The 18,338-nt window shown below is 40.3% G+C and overlaps 1 protein-coding gene across 1 annotated transcript in view; it reads left to right on the top strand.

Moving 5' to 3' along the window:
- Window positions 1-11,554, top strand: part of LOC109472685 — a 17,147-nt gene extending 5,593 nt beyond the window's left edge. The window contains exons 2-6 of the mRNA XM_019772531.1: window positions 5,489-5,650; window positions 6,963-7,108; window positions 7,447-7,606; window positions 8,178-8,429; window positions 11,424-11,554. Coding sequence (XP_019628090.1) covers window positions 5,489-5,650; window positions 6,963-7,108; window positions 7,447-7,606; window positions 8,178-8,353 — 644 coding nt within the window. The 3' untranslated portion in view covers window positions 8,354-8,429; window positions 11,424-11,554. The remainder of the gene's footprint in view (window positions 1-5,488; window positions 5,651-6,962; window positions 7,109-7,446; window positions 7,607-8,177; window positions 8,430-11,423) is intronic.
- Window positions 11,555-18,338: the final 6,784 nt, after the last annotated feature.

Below are 18,338 nucleotides of genomic sequence, written 5' to 3'. Positions count from 1 at the left end.
CCAGTAAAAAATGGGAGTAATTCAATCAGGCCGGCTATGTTGTCTATATGCAAGGGCATACATGTACACAGATCTGTGTATAATTTCCTTGCTATATGCAATCAGAAAATAGCACATAAAAGCAGTCCCAAAGACCCTGAAGACCTCCCAAACCCCCAGTTTTTGGCATGCTATGGAGGCTACTACTCAGGAGATGGAAGACACCCAAAGCTATTTCAGGGCAGTAAAACTGGATTTTCAATGTCTACTGTCATGTTTATGTGACCAAATGTGGTCGAGAGGTTAAAAACATGAGTAGTGCATACTGGGACGCTATATTCTAATGCTAAGTGCTATAGGACTTTAGGAGTCTATATATTACAACAATACAATATACTTACCTATCATGTACTGTTAGTTTAAATGTAATAAGTTGAATAAACCATATCGCAAGAACCCTGGGAATAGTTCATGTAACTCATGCTTTTTGTTTTAGTTATTAACAAACTGGAAATCTTTTGCAGCGGTTTTATTTTCACTTCTTCTTTGTGATGACCTCTTTGCAAATTTATGACCATTGAAGACTGATGTGTTACACTGTATGTACATTTGTATACAGAATTGTTTTGATAGCGAATTTTAGAAAAAATCTTCTTTTCCCTCCTAGATCTAAGTTGCAAAATGAAACCACTGCAAATGTAATTCAATTTTATAGTCATACAGTTCAGCATTTAGCCCCCCTGGGCAGGATAAAGGTATGAAGCTAAACAAATCACCAAGCTTATGTTTCAAGCTGGTGTGTTTGTAATACATTGTATGCCAATTGGTGGCAATACCAGTTGTACAGATACAGACTAAAAATAAAATTACAAAACACCACAAATGTGACCCCCCCCCCAAAAAAAAACTGAGAAAAGTCTGCTTCATCTGCTTGGAAATTATATTAATCTTGTAGTACGAAGCAAAAAACAGCAATTGAAAATTAACTTCTTAAAGATTTACTGCATACTTAAGTTACCGGTACTAAGTAGTACCAGTTGTATGAATACTATGATGGTTGTACCTTTGTCATATATAAAATATGAAAATAGTTCTAGGTCATCAGAAATCAAATTGGACATCTTGGTAGATTGATGGTTATACTTGATTGATGCATTTTGCTGGTCACGTTCCATGTTTGTTGTGTTTCTGTAAATGTTTATGATATTCCTTTCTTCCTTCCTTCCATAATTCTTCCTTGCTTGACATCAAGTCCTTGACCTGAAAAGTCAGTGAGCAGGACATACATGTAGATTGTTATCAACACCAACACAAACTGGGCTTGTATTTTGAATTGACCTTGTTTGTTTCACAAAACTGGTAAATCGCCCTCAAGCATAAATGCCAGTTTTGTACTGTGTAAACACGTTAGGTACATAAGATGATTTGGTAAGTTTCACATCGGAATGGACCTCCGTTCTTTTCCATAAGTGTGGTGGGATCGTAAAGTTTAACATGCTTTAGGTGTGGCTGACCTCAAACATTGGCTTTCTATCCCAATAACCAAAGCTATGTGTAATTCTATACCAAATTTTCAGCTAATACCATTAGGTTCGTAAGTGCACCTGGTGAGTGCTTCTATAGCCTGTTCTAAATTTAATCTCATAAATAAATTTTCATGCAGTGCTACTACTATTTTAGTAAGCTACTGTACTACTACTAGTACTTGTAGTCTCTACCACTGACTAACAACACACATTCAGAATCATAAAAACGTAACCAAATAGGGAGAATACTTCCAAGCAGAGGAGTTTAGCCAGCACAGAGTTCATTTCCCCCCACTGTTAGACGGAAATTAACCCTCCCACAGACTGAGTCTAGATCCTGTCAAATCATTTCCTTTCTTACTTACATTGTATTTTACTAATTTTTAGGCGAATTCTATAATTTGTACCCCCACAGGAGGGCCATGTGGAGGTTATAATGTACATATACCAGTGTTCGAAATACCTGTCTGCAATCTGCAATCTGCAGATAGATTTTCAAGATTGCAGAAGAAAAATTTATACAATCTGCAATTTTGCAGAAGGAAAAATAGGCTTCAGATTCAATAGTTTTCAATTTAGCAAAGAACACTCTGGCCCCAAGGACAGACAACACTTATGTCTGTTTTGAAGCAGCAGGAGCTTCTTCACTAATTTGCATCATCCTTGTCTTGACTTGTCTATCTTTTGTTTCCCTTTGGACTTCCAAAAATTTGTCTTCACTAATTTGCATATGAATCAATAGTTCATGCTTATAAACCTGTAGTTCTGTTAGTGTCAGACGAAAGGGGTAGTAGTCTGACCATTTCAGGTAGCATCAAAATCATATATATCGAGTTGCTTAAGAGTTAAGTACTGTTTTTTTTTGCGTGTCTTTTATTAGTATGTTGTGTGGAAGGATGATATGTGGGTGTGATTACAGGTAGTACATTTACAGGTAAGGTATGATTTTAGTTGTAGTAGCTTGTAGTGGGAGACAGCGGTGAAAGACCTGTGAAGATACCAGTAAATGATAAATTTTCTGTGGAGAAGGATCTATAAAGTCTGAAATTAAAAAGAGTGATAGATTAAACTTAAAAGAATTACAGTGATGCTACAGATTTACAAAGGTATATATGATGTAAAAAAGACATTAATGGTTTGAGAAGGTTGTAGTATGGAGGCTTGTGTATTTGCAGAAAGTATTTTCAAATTGCAGAACAAACTTTTGACTCTTCTGCAATATTGCAGAGCACTGAAAAAAAGTATTTCGACCACTGTATACACTTAAAGTAACAGTAGTGGTAGAAATACTTTTGTTCAATGTTCTGCAATATTGCAGATGAGTCAAAATTTTGTTCTGCAATTTAAAAAAAAAAACACTTTCTGCAAATACACAAGCCTCCTTGCTACATTGTTTACAACCTTCTCTCAACCTAAAATATAATGCAGAATTGCAGGTTGTATAATTTTTCTTTTGCAATTTTGAAAATCCCTGTGCAAAACACAGAATGCAGATTGGTATTTCGAACACATACAACAGGCTTTTAGCTAGGGGGTGTCCAGGGTGTCTTTTGGACGCCCTGTACTGAAAATAATAAGAAATTGGACGCCCTACTTTTTGGTAGGACACCCTAAAGACACCCTATTTTTTCCACTCCCAACCCTTGCCATGCACACATGCCTCCCTTCAGCCTTACTATAAATACAAAAATGATGGTTTACTGAAGGAAAAAACTCAAATTTACACCTGAAAATGCAGAAAGTAGTGTTTGAGAGCATTATGAATTTCAAAAAAGCCCCCCTAAAATCTTGCACTCAGCATGTCTTCACTGTGCATAGCATACAATAAAAAAAAATGGACGCCCACCAAAAAAATCCTAGCTAAAAGCCTGACATACAATGACCTAGCCTGATCATCCTGAACAGACAATTCCAATCAAATGACCGAGAGTTACCCCACCATTGATTTTATTCTCTCCCTGTTGCCTAACCCCATAACCAATCGGGAATTGGGAGCCAAATGGCTGCTCCAGTGTGCTGTAGGTTATTTATATGGGCAGACATGATCCTGGTAAGTTCATTGGCTCTGCGTGTATCGGACTTCAACGGGCAGGCAGGGTTACCTGAGGTCATGTCGTGTAGGTCAGGCCAGGTCAGCGCAGTAATGTGATACACAAACTACTAACTCTGGTGATCTGATTTTTAAGGATTACTGTACTACTGGTAAGTCAATATTCCTTTTTGTTCTAGCCATACTTGGGCCACTCCAGTTCTATTTCTTGGTTTCTGGATTCATCAGGCTGTGTACAGTTATGTACAGTACTGTATATCTCTGTTGAGATGTGATTTTTAAGGATTAATACATGTACTAGTAAGTCAATATTCCAGTTGTCCTAGCCATACTTAGGCCACACCAGTTTTGTTTCTTGGTTGCTGGATTCACGAGCCTGTGTTATACAATGTCAGTTACGTACAGTAGTATAACTCTGGTGAAATGTGATTTTTAAGGATCAAATAAACTACTGGTAGTGGTAAATATTCCTATTGTCCTAACCATACTTGGGCCACACCAGTTCTATTTCTTGGTTGTTGGATTCACTTACTGACTGTTATACAATGCCAGAAGCTTGGGGTCATTGACCTAATGGACAGACAACATCCGATGTACATGTAATAATAAATGAGTGTTTCGGTGTGTCAGAGAAGTGAAGAAAAGACAATTTCAGTTTGATGTTGTACTTAGGAGGCTGCTAGTCAGATTCACTCGCTTTTTTTCTGAAAAAAACTTGATAACCATGCCATTTGAACAGCAATCTCCAAGAAATGCTAATACAGTATTTTACTGCAATTGACATGCATTGGTTGTGACATGTGTGTCTTTAAAAACCGTGCAGTTGTGATTTGTGAACAAAGAACCATTTTCATCCCACCAACAGCTGCGATTCCTACCCAGAGTTGAGTCTCACTACATGTGAAATGGGCTCAGTGAGCCTGTCAATTCCTGCTACCGGTAGTGATAAATTTAGCTGGGTCAATGCCCTTTCCCCCCTCCCACCTACATGTATAACTCCATATAGCCAATAGCTATAGAACTACCAGTACTTCAGTGTCAATTCCAAGCCACCTGCTGGTTTGGACTTTCTTGGTTCTGTTCCAATAGTTCATTTGGGGACAGCAAGACCAGTGTACATGTACAGTGTACATGGTCGCATTGAACTGGTGGGATTTTCCTTGAACGAGATATGAATATTCATGAGACTGAGCTCAAATCGTTCTGTAGGTCACTGACATTTCATTGAGGTCATGAGGGCAGAGTTACATGGGGTGGTACTGTATATATAGTAGGATCCAGTCATTGATCATGCCCGTAGCCAGTATTTTGAGGGGGGGGGGGGGGTTCCCACTGCTTGAGGGACCAGCGAGCGTCAGAAATTTTGAAAAATGTACCTTCTGAAATGGCATTTCCTGTGGTTTTTTTAGAGGATTTCAAAGAAAAAAATCAGAGATTAAACTTTTTTAATGACAAAGTGAACCATTTTCCTACGATTCCAGCCTCGCTGGTGACACGAATCAGTCCATCTTTTTAAAAAACTCTTATACCTATACATAAAAAGTGGAACCCCCCCTGGCTACGGGCATGTTGATTATGATGTATATACATTTTATTTATAGATGATGTTTTGGTGACCGTCTGTCACCTTCCTCAGGGCAATTCTGCCTGGTTCACATTGCACTGCAGCACAGGTGTCGCTGCTATGGATGAACCCCAAACGTACAATATTTACAAATCTACACATATGTGTGGTTAGGGAACTGTATCTACAATGCGGTCCCAAATGTACAGTAACTGTTGGATATATCATAATATCTGTGGTCAGTCATTAAACAAAAACAGTTAAAGAGAACAGAGAACGGATTCCACAATGCAGTTCCAATCGACTTTGTCTCTGCTACTTCTCGGAAATCTAAAATCTCTGATTTCTTGTTTTGCTTTACATTTATAGGAAGACAACATCTGAACCTGCCAGAAGAGGAAGACCTGAGCATAGTTCTGGAGGAGGATGGTACGGTGGTGGCCGATAACGAGTTCTTCCAGTTCATCCCAGACCAGACTGTCGTGCAGCTGCTCACAGAGGGACAGGAGTGGAGACCAGACGTACCAGACGGTAAGCAGAGAGCAAGATACTTCTTCAAGTTTTTGTTGTGTCTGTGTTTTGAATGTTTTTATGTTAATTTGCTTGCGTTTCTGTAGCCTCTACCAGGCTTGAGGAGGCGGCTGGAAAGAGTAGAAATCGGCCAAAATAGAGAGATAAGCATGCCAAGGGAGTTTGGCCGTTGAGAGAACAGTTCGCCGCCCCACAAGCCTGTCGGTAGTCGCCATGATCAAACGGCATAAAAGTAATCCCACCATTAATCCAACAAAAGAACTATCTCAGCGCAGAAGATCATTTAAGCAATAAACTAACCAGCGCGTCGTGGGGAGCCGCGCCCATGTGTATACGTCTAGAGAAGACAGCCGGCCGGTACTATAGTTAAACAAACTGTATATTGTCGGGAATGAAAAAAAAACTACTATAGTTATACTGATATTGGAAATAATATTAGTTAACTCGGATTATTGCCGGCTGCACCGCACCGGGTGCGGCGCGGCCATTGTACCCCTGCGCGGCCATTGTACCCCACGCCGCTAGCGACAGGGAAGCATGCGCCAGACTGAAAACGGGGGCTCATGCTGCTTATCCACCAATATCTTGATCGGCAACATGGTCGGGAAGGTCTTGAATATTATAGGGTTCTCTTTTCTTGGAGTTTTGTGTGTTTTTTTTTATGGGAAAATGTTCCGCGGCTGTGGACTTGAAATTTTCCTGACCTCTCTGAGACTTCACACAGCCGTTCGTGTCACTGTCCGTCACGGCCCAGTCGCAAAGCAATAAAGGGGTAATTTAGCTACTTGGCACCTATGAGATAGCGATTAGTGGACTTCAAAGAAATGGCGACTACCGACAGGCTTGTGGGGCGGCGAACTGTTCTCTCAACGGCCAAACTCCCTTGGCATGCTTATCTCTCTATTTTGGCCGATTTCTACTCTTTCCAGCCGCCTCCTCAAGCCTGGTAGAGGCTAGCGTTTCTGTAGTTATTACGTATTATGACAGTCATGTATGTTTACCTTTGCAGAAGGAAAACATTGTTTTTTCTGTGTTTCTTCTTCCTTTTCTTCTCCAAACAAATCAGGTCAATGACCTGAGCCAGACGTCTGTCACCATGGTAACTAGTGTTGGGTTACATAATGTAACTATCGTACAAGTGCCAATGTTAACTGAGTTCACTGGTTGAGCACCTGAAGACCTTCCACTCTCTGATTGACAGGTGTCATTCAAACAAACGGTACAGACAACCAAAACTGAACTGATATACATGTATATAGTTTTGATGAATATAATGAAACAAATGAAAAATCTTCTACTCTCTGATTGACAGATGTAACACAGACAGACGGTACTGATGAGACTGACACGGCCGGGCCTATTGTAGACCTCTCCACAGACAACGAAGTCCGGCAGCTGTGCAGGAAGTTACGTCAGGACATCGCAGCCATCGTTTCCTTTACACCGTTTCAGCTGGAGGTAAGTGTTCTGCTGCTTTCTTGAAGAAGTATCAATCAATACATGTATTTCATGCGTATAAACTTGCATTTCTCCTGCAGTCTCTTAGTGTCACTGACGAAAGGTGGATACTAGCTGAAATGTCTATCTGACCGTTTCCAAAATCATATCCAGTTGCTTGAGTAACTCCTTTTTGGCGTATCTTCTTACTTGGGTGTCTAACCTTCACCGACATTTCCTCGTTTAGTATAGTAGGCTTTTGAACGTAGCCTTTTGATTTCCCAGCTCCTGTCTGATGCTGATATTCTCATCTACATGTAGTATAGAAGAGTTCTGAACATCACCTTTTGGTTTCCCAGCTCCTGTCTGATGCTGATGTTGAGGAGTTGACGTCTCAGCTTGAGCTGGATAAGGGTTCGGTGGAGCAGCTGCAGGAGGCCTGTCAGCAGAGGGTTCTGGACAGGCGGAGAACGCAGGAGGCCATGGAGCTGCTGCAGCTCCTCCGGGAGGCACCAGAAGGTCAGTTATTACATCCTGTTTTGGGTTAGAGCCCGTCCTTGGGTGCCGCCATTTTGTTACCCATCATGCCAAGAGAGAGGTATATGAAGGGAAAGAATGCTGCAGCTCCTCTAAGAGGCACCAGAAGGTCAGTTATAAATTACATACGGTAGAACATCTTGTTTTGTGTTAGGGCTCGTCCATGGGTGCCGCCATTTTGTATTCCATCATGCCAAGCGAGAGCTGCGGCAGCTCCTGTGAAGGTTAGTTATCGTGTTTTGAGTTAGGTCTCATCCATGGGTGCCACCATTTTGTTTCCCATCATGCCAAGAGAGAACTGCTGCAGCTCCTCCGAGAGGCACCAGAAGGTTAGTTATCGCGTTTTGAGTTAGGTCTCATCCTTGGGCGCCGCCATTTTGTTTCCCATCATGCCAAGAGGTGTATGATGGGAATGAATGATGCAGCTCCTCCAAGAAGCACCTAAAGGTGGTTTATTACTGTCAACATCCTGTTTTGTGCTAGGGACCCTCCATGGGCACCGCCATTTTGTTTCCCATCATGCCAAGAAAGGTGTATTCATTTGTTCTTTCAGCTGGAGGTAACGGCCAGGATGTGACAGACGCCCCGATCTCGGTTGTCGCCTCTGAAGGGACCACGAGTAACAACTCCACACAGCTGGTGGAACAGGTCAGAGCAGAGACCAGGAGAAGACAGCACCAGCACAAACGACAGAAGACAGCCAGAGAGGCTGCCGCGCAGAATCTTTGATACTTTACTTTAGTACATATACTAGCAGCACGTCGGCAGAACGTACTACACCTGTGTGAAACCTGTAATGTATTGTGCATAGCCTAGCCTCCTTCGCAGTCTTGTTGGGCGTGGGCGTAATTTTTTCTCTGAGCGACGCGAGTGATATGCCGCCGCGAGGGACGATTTGCTGCCGAGGGACTTTTGCCACGGAGAGAAGGTTTCCGCGCTCCAACAAGACTGCTTCCAATCGGCGAGTAGAAAGGGCTATCAAAAAACAATTAGGAGCGATTGGCATGGATGTGTGAACTTCCCGCAATAAACGCCACCAGTGCAGGGAGGTGTTCACGCCCCGTTGCTCGACGAGCCAAAACTTGCAACTTTCTAGCGGTAGCCGATCAACCCGTCGGTAGAACGCCAACCATTCCCGAAAACCGAGCCCTATCCACCCAACAAAATCCCGTAGTTATTGCTGCTACGAAAAATAACTTTGAACAGATCACTACTACAGGAACCCGCAAGCTAAACTGTGATATTGCAGGGGGACGTGGACAGATAAGTGCCGCCATGTTGTTTGGTGGCGGGTTGATCTCACTGGTCAAAGGAGGGTAACGCACCGCTCCGCAGCAAGTTGCGTAATAGAAAGAATGGCACATTTCACGAGCAAAAATAGTACTGCAAAGTTTGTCTTGGTTTGTTTGCATGGGATGCTTAAATATGCACAGCAATGTCTTTGTTGTAACATTACCAATGTTCACTCTTTCTCTGTTGGAACCTTCCACTAATAAAACCAACCGTTGACAAAGGCGAGCGCGTGTCATGCGTATGTGTGAATTACCCTTGCGCGGACATGTGAATTGGACCTGCGCGAACATGTGAATTGGACCTGCACGAACATGTTAATAGCCTCTATGAAAGGCTGGCTTAATCCGAGGTCCTTTCTACTCGCCGATTGGAAGCAGTCTTGTTGGAGCGCGGAAACCTTCTCTCCGTGGCAAAAGTCCCTCGGCAGCAAATCGTCCCTCGCGGCGGCATATTACTCGCGTCGCTCAGAGAAAAAATTACGCCCACGCCCAACAAGACTGCGAAGGAGGCTATGCATAGCCAGGGTTCTCCCCAGACGATGGAACAAGGGCGCTGCGCCCTGATACTCCTAGCTCAGCGCCCTCATACTCATTTTCAAATCTAGGGTGTTGCATCCCGATTTTTCTACAAATTTCGCTAAAATTCGATAAAATTTCCTGATTTCGGGGCTTAGTGGCGTCTATTTTCCCGCCGGCATTGTCTCTGAAAACTTGTGAATGGGGCGATAATCGAGTAAACAATGAGTATTTCGCACGACGCTACTGAGAGAATCGCTGTCATTGGTGGAACATCGGGCGCCCCGCTAGCGTTTTGAAGTCGTGTAAAGAAAGCTAATTGTCTGATTTCTTTGTAAACCAAAGCCCTCGACCCTGATAATAAGTTTAAAAATAAAAGCCGATACGTTTACGAACTTATAAACCGTAGAAAATTCCCTACCGTACCGCGACATTATGAAGCATGTGGCGGCCGCGAAATTCGTTGACGCGACAGAAAATGTCTGGTTCATGATAGCGGTATTTCCCATGAAAATAACGTATACGATTAATTTTCCCCTGCTGTCGGTTTTTAAGTCCCGAAAACGTTAAAAAAAAGCTGAATTTTGCCCACAAACCCGGTACGGGGGACGGCCCGTACCTATCGGCGTAGCACATGGCGGCCGCACCGCAAGGCTTCTGCCAAAAATCGGCAACGCGACAAAAAAATGCATGGTCCATTTTAGCGATATTTACCATAAAAATAACGTATGTGGTTTTTTTCTCCCATGGTATGAGTTTTAAGGTCTCAAAACCTCTAAAAAAGCAGAAATTTGCCGACGAAAACGGACGGGCAAGGCATGGGGAGGGCACTGTTGACGCCTGCATGACCCCCAAAAGGTCGAAGGTCATAGGGCACGTCCATTGCGCAATCACCTTAATTCGCCGATTTAGCTAATTTTAGGGCGTTTGAAAATTGATACAATCACATTATCGACTTGTAGACAAGCAAAGGGATAGAAACCAATAAAAATGTTGTGCAGATTAATAATTTTTTCTTCAGATTTCTTTTTTTTTCTTCTTTTTTTTTTAAATTCAAAAGTATTTTCTTGAATGTGTAACTTTGTTAGTCCTAAACATGAGACCGATTATTTAATGTTAGAGAAGTGAAATTTTGTTTTGATGGTACTCTTGATGGTACTTTGATAATTATAAGGGACTTGTTTACAAGTTGGTGATAACATAAGGATTAGCATTAGGATAAGGTTTTGTCCCAGCTTCTCTACATTTTCCCATAATTGCTTGCCTCAAGTTCCAAGTGGAAAATGTATGACTTAATGTCATATTCTGTTTCAATTGTCGAACTTGAAGGCACCGTTGGCCCCCGGTTAGGGGTCAGAGCGTGGAACCTATGCCCAATTTTTTCCTGTATGTTAACATTTTTTTCTGGCAGTTCAAAACCTGAAGTTGCAGGAAATGGCTTCCATAATTGTATTTAGATAAAGAAAAATGCTTCAGCTTCCCCCCTCTGGAGGGGGGGGCCATGTCTCTCAAATCCTGGGGAGAACCCTGCTATAGTGAAGACTGTTCTAGTAGTAGTGTATACAAGTGCTGCACTGCTTGGTGCAGAACTACAAATAAAGGAGATGTATCCTCTTGTGACTTCTATAAGATGCTGTTACCTGTCTTGTTATAATGTTACACATTTACCGGCAAATAAATGCATAATGACAACCACATAAAAATTGAGTTTCCAATTATAGTAATAAGCTAGAAGAGTCCCAACACCTTGATCTTGAAGTTAAATCATGGTTAAATGTGCCATTTCTTTTCTTTCAACTTGGTGTTGGAGTCTCTTAAGCTATTATGTGTAACTTGTATATTTAGGAAAGACAGAAGGCTGAAATTGCAGGAAATGGCCTCCATTTCTATTTATAACAGTCAAAATGCTATAGCTTCCTCCTCCGGAGCGTCGCTTAGTGTGTGCTCGGTAAGTTTCCTCCTCATACTAAAAGTTTCTGGGGAGAACCCTGGCATAGCACTTCGGCAGAGCATCTCATATGACTTCGTATTTGAGTATATAAGGTTAACATCCCATCAGTAGATTCCGAATGTTGTGTCGGAAAAAATATTGTCTGCAACAGGCAAAATACTGATGCAATGTTGACCAAAAATCCAACGAAATCCATTATAGAAGATGGAAAACCATGAAAATGGGGGTTTTGCACAGGCGCAGTACGTTCTGCAGAGGTGCTAATACATGTACATGTACCTACTTACTAATGGATATGAATGATATAATTTCAAACTTCATAAATAGTTTCATCATCATCAGGTTGATAAATAATAAGTGGGTAGTAAAGTTCTTTGATTGCACAACGAGGAGAAATTTACCTACAAACGAAAATCAGATTTATAATCTACTCTGGTAGATACGCCCAAAAAACTGTTACTCAAGCAACTAGTACTGGATATGATTTTGGAAACGGCCAGAGGTAAGACATAACTTTTGTTTCCTTTTGGACTTCCAAAAATTTTGTTTTCACTTTTCATTTGCATATCAATCAATAGTTTGTGCTTATAAACCTGCTTTTCTGACAAGTGTACAGTGTCACTGATGAAAGCTAGTGGATGCTACCTGAAGTGTCTGACCGTTTCCAGAATCATATCCAGTTGCTTGAGTAATTGTTTTTTTTTGGTGCACTTTGGGGACTGTATCCTCCTCACTACAACGCCACCTAGCAGTGGCAAGTAACATTACAACCCAGTATTCAATATAGGAGGATTTCTAAAACTTTGTTTGGTAAATTCGCTATGTATGTGTGTCAAAAAATATCATTTACCCAATAGTTTAAACTGTAATTATAAAGGAATTGTGTGCGCTTTTAGTCAATTTATATGTAGCTCTTGCAGTTTTGACCTATTTTGTTTACCTATGTATATATATGTATAACATGCAAGATGGTAGGCAGGGCCTTGAGTGGGAGGGGGGCATTTCAGTATTCAAAACCGCAACCACTATTACATATTTAGTTCAATAACAGTTCCCTAAGGTAAATGTACATGTATCTTCAGTGCCTGTAAGGGGCAGGCAGACTCGTGAAAACTATGCTAATAAAAAATGAGATACTTACATTTTTGTACTAACGGAGGGCTTAGCTTGTTGGGTGCAAAGTCAAAAGAATTACAGTAAAACTACTCTCCAAGCAGAGGTTTGGGTTTTAGGGTATTTTAAACGTGTTTTCGGGCTTTTTTATTGGGGTCCTTTTTTGCACTGGAATTTTTCTTTCACAGAAAAATTCCAGTACAAAAAAGAAACCCCCATAAAAAGCCTAAAAACATGTTAAAAATACCCCAAAACCTAAACCTCTGCTTGGAAAGTACAGTAAAACCTGTTTTAGTGACCATATTTACACCTGGCAACGTGACCCCTTTTTGATGCCCCCTTAGATAATTTTTCCCACTGTCTCGAGAATTAATATGTCTATAGTGACCACCTGTCCACATGGTCTTGATTTTATGGGTCCCCAAAGTCATGTGAGTGGTCTTCTTGGATAATTTTGACTCTCTAGAACTGTTCCATTCTGATTTAAGCTGTGAAAAAGGATGTAACAAATTGTCAGTGTTTCAGTTTGTTGTATTCACTGGCACTTGTGTCGTGAAAGTTTAGAACATTTACTTGAACCTTACAAGTATTCTTGATATCGACAATTGATTTGTTGAGGCTCTCCTATTTCCAAAAGCAGACAGCAATGCACTACAGGCTACATTACATTGAATCTCATCACATTACATCACATTACATTGAATGTAATTGTGAACCTGTTTTTGATTTTGCGACTTCACATTTACAAGAGAATTTGAAATAGTTTGCTTGTTTTATTAGCACATGTAGCACAGGAATACATGCTTGGGTGTTGTTTTTGTCAAGTTGTACCGTAATAAAATCTTTAGAAAGTTACCAGGTAACAAAATGTTTATCAAACAGTTTTGTAGGGTTTTTACCAGGATTTCATGAATGCTGCATGCTTCAAATGTGATATCATACCGGTAATTCATCCAAGCATCGGATTTCTATAAATGTTGTCAACATTATCACAAAAGTTGTGTTTTAATCATGAATCGTTACATAAACATTTGCACTGCCATGTTGGAACAACTTCGGGGCTGTCTTCAGGACCTGTTTTTTTTCTATTCTGGCATGGAAATTTGCTTGTTGGAACCAAGAAGGAACAGACAAAAATTTCACCCTGCATGTCCTTAAAAAAAAAAAGAAAACGTCATAGCAAAAGTCTTTTTTGTGAGCCGAAGATGACATAACAACAATATGATTTTCAAATGTATGGAATAGTGTTTCAGAGTGTTGGAATTTTCAAACTTTTCCAGGACCCCTTGGATTTGTGAGGAACTTCCCAACTTTTCCAGGACCCTATAGACCCTCTAGAGAAAATTTAAAGCTGGAGACAGCCCTGAACTGATCCACACAGTCTTCTACATGATTCAAAATTGGTCAATCAGGTCATATATTCAGCCTCAGCTATATTGTGTCATTGTCATGATGATATCCAATGATATTGGTACGGATATCATATTTTTGGACTAAGTAAAGTGCTTCTGTGAATAGTTTCATCAGGTTGGTAAATAATGTTATAATAAAATAGAGTTCTCAGGCCTCGAAATTAACTTTTCTTCCTATTGTCCCAGTATTGTCCCAAAAAATAAATTTTCGAAGTGAGGATGAACTGACCCTACCTGTTTTTTTTTTTAGTATTCTATGACTTCAACTTGAAGTCAAATTTATTTTGCTTATGTTCACACCCAGATGCACAATAATTGAAATTTGTGGGGACTTTTCCGGATCCAAAAAACAGGGACGTGTGCCTGATAAACAAAAGAAGGGCTGACATTCTGATGATTATTTTTCTATTGTCCCAAAAATGTCCCAAAATGTCTTTTAGTTGTCCCAGCCTAAATTTTAGTGGTCAGTGGCCATTGGACCACCCTTAATTTCGAGCCCTGGTTCTTCATTGTATACCCAATGTTTTCAAGGCCTCCTTGCTCAGGGCAAGGTCATATTTGGGACTGCAGCACTATAGCGCCATCTAGCAACAGAAGTCAATATTGCACTAAGGAAGGTGGCTTGCCTTACTGTGGCAAACAGAGGTTTGGGTTATTTTGGGCATGTTTTTAAGCTTTTTTATCAGGGTTTCTTCTTTGCATTGGAATTTAACCCATACGGTTGGGTTGGGTGAAAAAAAATTCAAACTTGTAAAAAATAAACTCCGATAAAAAAGCCTAAAAACAGGCCAAAAATAACACAAAACCCAAACCTCCGCTTGGAGAGTAGGCTTGACTACCAAAACATTGGCGGCAACATTGCGCTTCAAAGAGCTGTATGACTCACAAAGTAAATGTTGTGTATTATTGATGTCACATATTCCAGTCAACTCTGTTGTTTTGCATTATCTTTTGTAAGATGATATTAGAATCTTTGTTTAGAAATTTGTATATTCTACTGATTATACTGTACCATGTACAGGGGCTAAACCTTTAGCACACTGAAGTAGCTGTTTGGCTACCAATTCTCTATTAACAGTGTTAGGCAGTAGGGAGATGTGTGTATCTGGTTCTGTGAGCCGTTACGATAGTTGGATGGATGCAAGGAAGGTAAAAATAAAGTTGAAAAAAGAATCTTTATCTTCAATTTCAAGCTTAAAGAATGCAACTTAATCTAGATTTTTTTTTTACTGCATAACAGCCTTTGTCATTAGGAATGAATCCACTGCATCTATGACTTAATTGTCATGGATTCAATTTTTGACAAAGACTTGTATTGCTGTAACAGTGGGGAGTTTGTAGGCACTACCAACTGACCCGGCCGATGGGTCTAGACCTTTTAGCTGATTCGGTAGGAGCATCAGATTGTAAGCTGGCGCCCGAGGGCCGTGGGTTCGAATCCCAGCCCGGGACCAGGAGGGTTTTATCTGTTTCTACTGCTCGCCTCTGTTTCTTACAGTGGTTCCCACACCGGGAATCGAACCCGGGCCTTGGCGGTGAGAGCGCCAAATCCTAACCACTAGACCATATGGTTTCTTACATTGCACATGCCAATCAAAATGTTTGTGTAACGTGTGGTATTTGCAGCTACACCCACTTTCTATTAAGGAATGTGACAAAAATTTATTCCTCTTCAAATTTATTGTTCTTTACAATTCCAAATATATACTGTAAATCACGATTTTTTTCGCAGTAATTTAATTTTTGCAGTTCTCGTGGTCACTTCTGTGCCAGAAACTTATCATTACCGTGAACAAATAATCCACCGACTTTCTTTTTGCTGCACCTGCCACCACCCCAGACATATACATAGTTCCGCAAACATGTTCACTTTTTTTTTCAGCTGCAAACTTTTGCTACTGCAAACATAAAGTGATTTACAGTATTTGCAGGGAAAGGCTTTCCCTGAAGTGCATAATTATACAGTCAAACTTGTCCAAGCCAGCCACCCAGGGGACCAAAGAAAAGTGGTCACCTTGGTTGGACAAGTGGTCTCCTTGAAGAGGGTTGCCTCACAACATGCCTGAGACATAAATGGTTTCCAAGTCGAGATGTTTTAATGTCAAATTGTGTAAGCATCTTCAGTTCTGTGGTGAATGCATGTGCGGAGTGTGGCACATGGAACCATTTACGTTGAACAAAACATCCAGCAGTCAAGGCCAATTGGCTGATTTCTCATTAGTTATCAATAATCAACATGATCGAAAATGATGTGGTCACCATGGGCATGTATCAGGCCTTGAGCGGACATACATGTAACTCAGGGCAGTCGCGATCACAATGGCCAGGTGGTCACCTTAGACAGGTTGCTTAATGCTTGCGTCAATGGGGAATTTTTTTGGGACCGAGAAAAAGCGGTCACCATGGCTAGGTGGCCAGCTTGAACAGGTGGTCACATTGACAGGTTTGACTGTATAAAGTTTGTTACAAATGTGGTATTTCACAACAAGTTACAAAGTAGAATATTTAAATTGTTACAAAGCTCAACATATAAATTTAAATTGTTAAGAGTAGCGTTACACGAAGATTACAAATCAACCAAAAATTTCACAGATTTCTAAAGAAAACACAAAGCATTTTTTTTTCTTTTACATCATACTTAATAGATCATATTTCAAGTATAAAATCAAGAGTAACACAACTCCAGTCTCAGTCATCTAGCAATTGCCATATAATGGGAAAGGGGGCCTTGAAGATGGCTTCCCCATAACATAAGGTTGATGTTCGTGTCGTCTGTCCATATCTTTAACCACAGGCACAATATATGCTGGAGAAATATTTGTACTGTAATTCCCTAACATTAAGCGTCACTCTTACAGGCATTTTTTAGAATCTTGTTTTGCATTTAGTACAGTTAATGATAATATTAATGAAACAATAAAACATTAATATGTGCTGAGCACTTAAACCACATCAAGTGAATTTTGTGGATGACATCTGCCAGGTTTTGAACAAAAACCCTTCCCCTTCAGCGATTTTAAAAACTGTTGTAGAAATAAATGTGGCAGCCTTAAGTGTGGCTGTAGTGATATAGCTGTTAGCTGCAACATCTTCTGCATATCTTGATTTACAACAAGGACATTATACAGTAATGTCCTTGATTACATGAATAAAAGACTTGTTGGCTATAATACCATGTTTTGTTGCTTCAATCGTCACAATATTTTATGATCTCTAGAGTCAAAGTTAGATACCTTTTTTTCCCAAATTTTCCCAGATTTTTTTACGATGTCATCCATAAAATTGCCTTTCTAGAACTTGTATTATTGGCTCTCTTTGTACAGAATTGAAGGCAACCACTAGTATGCTTTCCACGAAAGATATATGTACAAATAGACTTGGACAACCCAAGAATATTTTTACACTGAAAAAAAAAACTTGTTGAGTTGTATATATATATATACAAGGTGCCTTATGCATGTTTCATTGTTCAGAGCCTTGCAAGACAGTTAAGCATATTATGTAGACTTGAAAAGGATTGCAAACTTTCTGCATTTGATATGAAGATATCAGAATATTGGGGTTCTTCTTTCGATAATGCCCATCTGCCGAGAAATCGGCAATAACTGGCATATTTTTTTTTTGTTTTTTTATTTTTTTATTTTTATTTATTATAACATTTAGTAACAAGACAGGATGACGACATACTCAAGCTACAATGCTTATGTTTGTGTCGTCATCGTTACAAAGATATATACATGTAGTCACAAATACAGACATGCAAAGCATAAGAGTAATAAGGTAAACTAAAGTAAGCCGCATTATAACTAAATCATAAAATATGTAACAAATATATAACAGTATATGCAGGTAAGTGATAAGTGAATAAGTAGGCATTCCAAGTCAATCAACAAACTGGTAGGATAAGAAATTGATGGTTACTCAAATCTTTCCGTTTCTTTTATAAACAATTGAACACATTGTAAGAGTTTAGCGTTGTTAGAAGCCGACAGAGAAGAGGAACCTCTAAGCAGTAATTGTACTAGGAGATTATCGGGAAGGTTTTGGATGTTGATGGCAAATCCTACAAGTTCGGTTAAATTGCTGAAGAGGGAGACACGATATTTTTTTATTGCAACTTCCAGACAGTATAATTTGGACCATCACACACCGGGGCATGCCCCTACTCTTTTTTGAAAAGTGTGGTGGGTTCTTTAACGTGCTTGGGGTGTGGCTCTCCCCAAACACGGGACCTCCATTTTACGTCCTATCCGAGGGACGTCCCTAACCGAAGCTAGGTACTCATTTCCACCTGAGTGAAGTGAGGAAAGCTGTGTTAAGTGCCTTTCCTAAGGGCGCAACGTCGGGGCATGTTGGTGGAAATTCGTGGAATCGAATCCAGGGTTCAGGGCCGAATGCCCTTACGTTCACATCCACCATTCATGAATAAG

This window comes from Branchiostoma belcheri, unplaced genomic scaffold, assembly GCF_001625305.1.
Source record: "Branchiostoma belcheri isolate BF01 breed outbred unplaced genomic scaffold, Haploidv18h27 scaffold28, whole genome shotgun sequence".
Taxonomy (NCBI): Eukaryota; Metazoa; Chordata; class Leptocardii; order Amphioxiformes; family Branchiostomatidae; genus Branchiostoma; species Branchiostoma belcheri.
Note: the sequence above shows the minus strand (reverse complement) of the source record. Positions and strands in the feature narration are given on the sequence as shown.